This window comes from Camelina sativa, chromosome 1 (assembly GCF_000633955.1).
Source record: "Camelina sativa cultivar DH55 chromosome 1, Cs, whole genome shotgun sequence".
In the NCBI taxonomy this organism is placed as follows: Eukaryota; Viridiplantae; Streptophyta; class Magnoliopsida; order Brassicales; family Brassicaceae; genus Camelina; species Camelina sativa.
This window is the reverse complement of record NC_025685.1, coordinates 4,706,131-4,715,062: the sequence shown is the minus strand read 5'-3', so window position 1 is coordinate 4,715,062 and position 8,932 is coordinate 4,706,131. Positions and strand designations below refer to the sequence as shown.

At 30.6% G+C, this 8,932-nt stretch overlaps 1 protein-coding gene across 1 annotated transcript in view; it reads left to right on the top strand.

The window, feature by feature from the left end:
* Positions 8,467-8,932, top strand: part of LOC104774180 (B3 domain-containing protein At3g11580) — a 3,933-nt gene continuing 3,467 nt past the window's right edge. Inside the window, exon 1 of the mRNA XM_010498904.2 lies at positions 8,467-8,904. Within this exon, the coding sequence (XP_010497206.1) occupies positions 8,711-8,904 (194 nt within the window). The 5' untranslated portion in view covers positions 8,467-8,710. The remainder of the gene's footprint in view (positions 8,905-8,932) is intronic.

Sequence of the window (8,932 nt, the reverse complement as noted above, 5' to 3'; positions counted from 1 at the left end):
AAAAACAGAATAAAAGAAGAGATAATTATTAAAAAGCGTGAGTGGCTTTCGGACAAACACAGAAAATGTCTGTCTCACTCCATTTTCTTTGGAAATTTTGGGATCATGGGCTTTTCTTGTAGGACCCACTTTTTTACCCTCTCTATCTTTAATCTCTCTCAGAGCCTGCTACTGCCACACTGTGGGCCCATTTTAAAAGCCCACTCTTGTTTCTTTTCTCTCTCACGTGAAACAACAAACTAAATAATAATATTTTAATTTAAAAAAAAACAAAACTCTCTATTATCTCCTCAACGTTTATCTGTCATTACATATACAATGACTTGTATCGTAGTAATGTATAAAACACAAATAATTGATTGATTCTAATTTTAATCTTATTCAGGCATTTGTCCACTAATGATGCTTTCCAAAGAACATGTTCGCTCTCATTGACGAAGAGCTAAGTCAACAAGTCAAGTTCTTTGAAGATAAGAGTTATGCATTACAGGGATATATGTGCTTTTTTAATAAAAAGAAGCAAATAATATATATTTGACCCTTAAACTTAAGTTATTTATAAACACAGTGCTTTATTTACTGCTTTTTCTTTACCGTATATTTTACACCGTAAAATGTAATTGTCATTTGGAATAATTAAGACAGTACATAAAATTCATTTCCATTGTGGCTTTATAAGTTATCGATCTAACAATGTAAATGATAACTAAGAAACAAACTCAAGGTAAATAAAGTGAAAAGGAGAAAGCAAAACGGGGTTAAATATGAAATGGGGCCTGTCATATACTACTAGAATAGGGACCTGATGAAATCTTTGACGCATTGTGGGTAGAAGAAAGAGAGAGAGACGAGAGGCGTGCAATTGTGTGTTGTTCTCATTGTCCCACCATCTCCATCTCATCTCATCTTCCATTCTTTTTCAACTCTCCAAAACCGCCAAACTTAGCCGTACCTTCTTTTTTTTGTTTTTTTTTCTCTTATCAATTTTATACATTTTCTATTTTTATTTTTATCGTAAGTTTTGTACGTACGTAACAGTTTTGAATATTTTGTCTTCTACATTTGTTAAACTTATCCTCCGTTGTTAAAAAGAAAAAGTCTGATTGTCCTCCAAAATTGGATAGAACGTTGTAAGTATTGCGTGTAATCTATAGTTGCGGCTGAACCAAAATAGTCAACAGTTTAACACGATCAATAACACATGTACGTTACTGATATATCCGTTAATGCCGTAATTGTGCAGTCAAAATATTTCAGTATGGTAAATTACTATAGTTTCTAATAGTAAAATGAATAATTATTCTTATCGGTTGTCTAATCTTTGATAATTGGTTATCTTTCAGTTTACTCTACTTCTCTTATAGTTTACTCTATTGGTATGTTTTCTCTACAGAGCTTTGGTGTTCGTTACTTACTCTTATGTGTCTTATGTTCCTTTGGGGACATCCGATAATATTGCTACTTACTCTTATTTCTTCCCTTAACATACTTGAGATTTTTTTATATTGTCGGTCTAAGTCTAAGATATCGGCTGCATAAATTTATATCTGAACAGTGCAGATATGTAATGTATCTTTTAATATTTTAAACCCATCAAACAAATAAAGACGTTAAAGAAATAGTATGTGGTCCACTCCCTCCGGGCATTTAGCTTTGGTTTCATAGAATATACAACAAATAGCTTTGGTCCCCTACTTAGGAGAAATAAATATAAAACTACATATATGATCATTGATAAAAATTATCATCAGATTTATACATTTCCCACATGCAGATATATTTCTTTCTAGCTCTCAAAATATCTGACTGGAATTACTTCACTCTAGGATTGGTTTGTAAAGATTTTACTGTCTTTAAGTTAACTGTATTATATAAGTCCAAAAAAAAAAATTAACTGTATTATATAATTGTTTAATTACCAATATATATTTTTAAAGAGAAATGACGCTGTTTATATGAGAAGTTCTCATTGAGAACGTTTCCCTTGTAATTCCTATCTCTCAGCAACTTGATTACTACATAAATCAAAACGAGGTCAAACACATAATACGTTAAATCACCATCATTAGCTTTTCTTGAAACGCTTGTAACAAATCAAGAGGTTACTTTGGTAGTTAGCTGATTTTTGAAACGACATGTAAAAAGGTAAGAGACTGATTAGTTTAAGTTATCTTGCTTTATAGTAGTTTTTTTCTCTTTTAGTCAAACGTTTTATAATAGTTCTTAACCCTTAAAATGTTGGTAGAAACATTAAAGCCATTGAAACAAAAATTTGAATAGCTATAGATATTATAGGGTACATTTTTTTTTTTATCATCTCGATTGTTCCCTTCGTATTTATATATATCATGCAGAAGCTACACCACTGGTTTCAACATGACTTGCATCATTTAATGTGTATATAACTATTAATCAAATAGTATCAAATACCCAAAAGGATTCAGATTATAAAATAAAATAAAAAACTAAACGGAGAAAATATTGGAGAAAACAATTCATAAAGCGGTGTTTAATTTGCTAGGGAATGGAGAAAATGTCAGAAATAGAAAATAATAAAAAGCAAAAGTAGCAACTTACCCTGAGTTTCATGAAGCTTCTCGCACCACTTTCCATAAATGACAAACTAATTTTGTCGTCTTCTGAACATTTTTGTGAAGAAATTTGCATATTTAACATTTTTAGGAACCCTCCACGAAGTACATTGCAGATTCCCCTCGTGCCTTTACTTTGTGCTCAAGAGATCATTATAATCCTATATATTTGTGTGTATGTCGTGTATTTATATATACTTACATTATTTACCCATTATTTATTACTAATGTATGTGATTGTTATCTCAAAACCAACAGTTTATATTGTGTCTAATGATGTTTTGCGTAATATTTGCTGTATTTATCTTCATGTAATTTTTTAAAATCATGAAAATCGTTATAACTGTTTGAAAACAATTAGAACGACCCGATAATAATAAACTCATAACCCTACAATACTAAACGATGTCGTTATCAGAAACTGTGTTATTTGCTTGTTCTTTTCATCCAAATGACGATTATATACTTCATAAACATTTTTTTTTCTGACTGATATCCATAGTATCCTTAATGGCTTTTCTTCGTGGGTATGCTATCAAGTGGCGGGGAATGCAAATAAAATGGCGAATGTGATTGCAAGCAGTGTGACACGGGAAGGAAGGTTTAGATCATATTTGGCGTTTGGAGAGTCTTTTTGGCTTCACGATCAAGTGTTATCTAAAATGTGATGTTCCTTTTATGTTTAGACGTTTAGTTTGTGTTGCTCTTGTTTTTCAGTTCTTTTATTTTGTTTCAGACTCTTTTGGATTCTATCAGACGACCCAAAAAAAAAACATTTTTTTCTTATTTTGAAAATACATAAATAATGTAATTATCTGTTTTGTTTCTATGAACCTCAAAATGATCACATATTTAGATGCAAAACTAAAATTAAACACATCACTTCTCTTGCTATTTTGGAGTAAAGATTTCTACTACATTACTGCACTTTTTTTTAAAGAGAGAGAAAAACTGCTAGTGGTGAAATCAATTATTTCAAAGAAAAATATACATTGTTTCGGATCTTTGTATAAGCTAGGCAACGTCGCATTCATTGGAACTCTTTTTTTGGTCTCCTGATACTTTAATCAAATAAATAGCTTTAATCAAATAAATAGCTATGGAGTAGTTTTATAGGGTTTAAATGGATTTCGCAACACTTTTTTTTTTTTTTTGTTAGAGAGGTTTTTGTAACATGGAAATTCATATTTTAAAAAGTTGAAATAACGAGTTTGATGAGAAAGTTGTGGGATCGTATACGACTGTGACGTACCTAAACAAGCTGTAATGTTTGTTGAAAAAGGCAATTAATGTAATTAAAAGACTCTTGTTGGAAAGTTTGTTCGCAAAAAGAGACTAGGTTAAAACTAAAATGTGTCACCCGTTAAATCTACCTTTATTTTGCAATACAAAAATTATTATTAATTCGGTTTTTACTTTCCGATCTTGATTAACCTAAAAAACATGCTTGTTTACATTATTGTATTTTCACCCAACAAAAAATATATTTGAAATAAATGAATAAAATATTTAGGTTAAAGTGTAAAAGAGCATAAGAAAAATGAATATCTAGAACCTTTTCCTTCAAAGTTCAAACCAGTGGTTAAAGAACTTCTGAATTGCAGACATCGATGAAAGAGGTTTTATCTATGTTGCAAATCGAATAATCAATCTTTCAGACTAATTTGGTGTACGGAGAAGAACGAAGTTTGATGCAGTCATGCAGATCATAATGATTAATGAGCTCCTTTAATGCGTGGTGAAAGGTAAAATGTTATCTTATAATTTATCATTCATTATTTCCAAACTAATGACGTGAATATATATGACGCATGACACAACTTTGTGTTTGTGTCTTCATAGTATAAGAAATTGTTTGTTTTTCTGTAATGATATGGATTTATTAAAGATCACATCAATAATAAGAACTAATATTAATAAATTAAGCGTTTGTCAATTTCTTAAGTAAATTGTCTACTAATTTACTTTCTGAACTTAACATTATGATACAAAATAATAATCGTAAATGAGTTTGCTCTAGGATGTAGGTACAATCAAAATGATAAAAGTGACAGGTCAATATTGTAACACGCAAATTAAATTAGTTAGGTGATGGAATACATAATTTAGCATTATTGATATGTGAAGCTAGCCAATTAATAGAAACTCTTCTCTTGTTAATTTTTATATAAAAGGATTCTAATCAGTTAGAGGTCACTAGCTAGATAAGTGATTGTCAAGTACATTGGAAATGTTAGACATCACAGTTCAATTATATATTCGTATAAAGAAGCCTCCTAATTAATGGAGTTTTGTTTGAAAAGGCCTCTTGAATTAGATGAAAAGGAAAGTTTATTTTTGTGACTATAAAAAAAGTTTCTGAATTATTAAATACAATACTAATTGGATGATTGAATTGTGTTGCTGATAGTAATTTAGAATAAACACAATACTATTGGATGATTGAATTGTGTTGCTGATAGTAATTTAGAAATTCCCGATGTAATAGTTAAAGATTTGATGGAAAACGTCGGCAGTGTAATAATAATTTTGATGTTATTTTTATTACGATGCATATTTTTAATGTATAATTCTGATACACCTGTTTTTTTCTTTCTTTCTTAGAATTGTTAATTAGAAAAAGACGAAGTAAGCAAGCGACCAACAACCTCTATTATTCGTGGGAAGGGATATACCCCCCACAACATGTGCTATATTAATGAATTAATAATATAAAAATTAAACTAGTTTGACTTAATTAATTATTTATTTCGAAAATATACTTAAAAATACTACTACTAACTTATAGTGAATTGAAGAGTTAGTTTAATATGATATTTTTAATGGGGTCGAGTTGCAGACGTACATGCAAAAAGGTGCCTCTAAATCGACCTGGAAAATCATGTCAGATTTGTCCTGCGGTCCTTTTTTAATTATGCAACAATGACATAACGACATAGATTAAGTGTGAGGAAAGGAGTGAAACACGAAGTCCAATTGTAACAAATCTTATTGTGTTTTTTCTTCTTCTTAATGACAATGATTTTTGAAAGCCAAGTTGTTTCGGTTATTATATAATACTCTTGTTATATATATCACTATATCAGTCACAAGACTTGACCTCAACTGAAGCTTTTACAGAACATGAATAGGAATACGAGAACCTATAACACAGATATGGTCTAAACTAAGTTAATTATATATTTATATTGAGAGGAACTTTTTTCAGAGAGGGAATTATTGTCAAAATTTAAACTAATATATACTACTAATTTTGTGAGATAATTAAGAAAGAAAAAAAGAAACGTGTGAGCACCAATGATATTGTCCTGAAAGCACGTGACAGATATTTCATGATCCTATAATTTACAAATGATAATATATTAATTAAAATGACAATTGAGAAAAAAAAAACTTCAAATAAAATAGAAGAGGACCACGCACGTAACCATTTGCACGTCCCCTTAAATTTTTGTGGTAGACTGGTAGCTTGGTAAGTTACATATATACACACACATTTCTTTTCACAAAACTATTCATTTACTCACGACTTAAGATGGTAAGGCGGAGGCAGCTTAGAGTCGTAAGCTTAGAGTCATAAGGGTCAATTGACCATAGTGAATTTGTAAAATTAGGTGAAATATTAGAAAAAAATCTAATTGACCCTGGTAAAATAGCACAATTGACCTCTATAAAAAAAATGAATAACTTAATTGACCCCTTCAAATATTTTTTGACTCTAATAAACTGATTTCCTAGCTCCCCTAGGCAATTTATACCATCAAACAAGAAAGCAACTTCTAATAAGCATGTATATGCAACCAAAAATTTTCTCTTATCTTACTGCATCTCTACTCAACCCCAATACACACACATATATATATAACTGCGTCTCTTTTTATAAAATGGAATAATGGATCAAATGTTTCACACTCTTGTCAACTTCTCATTGAGGTAAACTATATGTTTTGTCACATATCACTGCATGTTAAGCATTAACTAGTATCGAAGTATAAATAACTAAGATGGTTGTTCAGTATCATAAAGGAAAGAAGAGAGAAACAGGGCTAAAAAGTCAAGTCGATTTCAGAAATAAACCTTTAAGTCTTTATCCCTCCTCTCCATGATAAAATGATTAGAAAAAGAAAAAGAGAGAATAAAAATGTAAATAAAAAGTCGAGAAAGAGGAAACATAAGGGATGGTATGAAGTAGAAGTGAAGATGCATGCGATGGTGTGTCGGAAAGGCAAAGCACATGCTCCACAACTTGAGCTTCTCACTTGCGTCATGGGTAAGTATCCTCTGTACCTTCTTACTTTTGCTTAGTATGTACCACCTCACTTCTCAATCGTTAAATCCAAAATCATCCATTATTTATTTCGTTTTTTTTTCTTCTTTCACTGCATTCTATTGTTGTTTTCGTTTTCAATTCCTGTCTCACAGATTCATTTACAAACTAAATATACTGTTTTCTTCTTTCCAAAGAAAGTGATATTTATGATTTCTTATCCGATTATAACTAAATTTAATTGTCAAAATTAAAGATTATCTTTTACGTTTATAGACAGCCGTGACAACACACTGTCTGTCAAAATCTACAATATTTACGTAGTTATTATGTTTGCATCACCATATATATATATTCTAAGTATATTTTTCTTTGTTTTTTTTTTTCTGTAAACTTATGTTTATTAGTTTTCGTAGGTTCCTATTCAAAATACTGATGAACTGACACATAGCGCTTATATATCACTTTTAACTTGAAATGTGTGATATACATATACTTAACATCTTATATTCTCTTATTGACAAAAAAAAAAGTTCCAAAAAAAAGCATCTTATATTTCTATAGTTGTAAACTACATGTATTCCTAAATTAATAAACGCATAATAATAGAAGTGAAAACATCAAGAGAACATTTAATTTATTGACTGTATAAACGAGTAGTTCTTATTTATGAAGTTTTCTGATATTTTACAGTTGAGATTTTCTCAAACAAAATCATATATTAATTACTTATAAAAATGGTCTGACACTTACATATTAAGTTAAATTCAGTAACCTGCAGATGGTTGGGAGAAAAACAAAAAACAAAAGAAGAACTTAGCTTGTCTACCAAATAAATTAATGGCCGTGAGTGAAATTCTCAGCTTTAGGATACATCGAAGGTGATTTAAGGCATACAAAAGTGAATGGTCTCTAACAGCACATTTATGAGAATTTAATCCCTTAAAAAGCAATGAGGATTTAATCAATATAATTGCAAACCAACATATTGAGTCATGACAAAGGATTGTTTGACTCACGCCAACCCACATACTTATGACTGCTTGATAAGTAAAGGTTTATCTGGTTTGACAGTCTATAATATCTTGTTAATTAACAACGTTGTAGTTTTCTTTTTTTAAACCGAAAAGTTTGGATATTAACTATCTACACGACTACACCAATTTACTGATAATCTGTTTTATAAAAACGTAAAACCATCTTTCCTACGAAGAAAATTCGAATTCAAGGCTGGCTATGCTGAAATGACATCTTTACCTGTTGATATAAAAACGTAAAACCATCTGTTTTATAATAACATTTTTTTTATTTTATTTATATCATTCTTATTTTTGTTAATATTCCAATAATTACATTTTCTTTTACATGATCAAATCCTTTTCAACTCTAAAAGAGTTACTTCACGGCATTTTGTGTGGCTTAATGTTTTAACACTCGTGGGATCCAATGCCTTTTAAATTAGGACGAGAGAAAGAGAAAAGCAATATCAATAGTTCAATACAATATCTACATATACTATCATATAGAATCATATATGGGACTAATGCAGTACTGCAACAACAACAACAAAAAAAAAAGGAAAATAAAATAATGATTGAAAGGAAATATCATCACGCAAAACCTTAAAAGTACTATCGGTATCGTGTCCTCCGCTCCTCATCAAATAGTTCCCACAGTTTTCACATCAATTTAACCCATTTTTCAATTTTATTATTTTTCACTACTCTCTCTGTCTCTCCTTCGTATAATACTATATTAGTGCCATTACCCATCACTCTTTCACCACCAAACCAACATCTGCAAATCCCTCTCTCTCTCTCTCTCTTCTCTCACTCCAAGAAAACACAAAAAAATGTCAGTCAACCATACTTACCACAACACTCTCTCGTTGCAGCAGCAGCAACATATGCACCACCAAAACGACGTCGCCGTAGCACAAAGAGAGTCTTTGTTCGAGAAATCCCTCACGCCAAGCGACGTCGGGAAACTAAACCGCTTAGTCATACCAAAACAACACGCCGAGAAATACTTCCCTCTCAATAATAATGGCGGCGGAGGGGATGACGTGGCGACG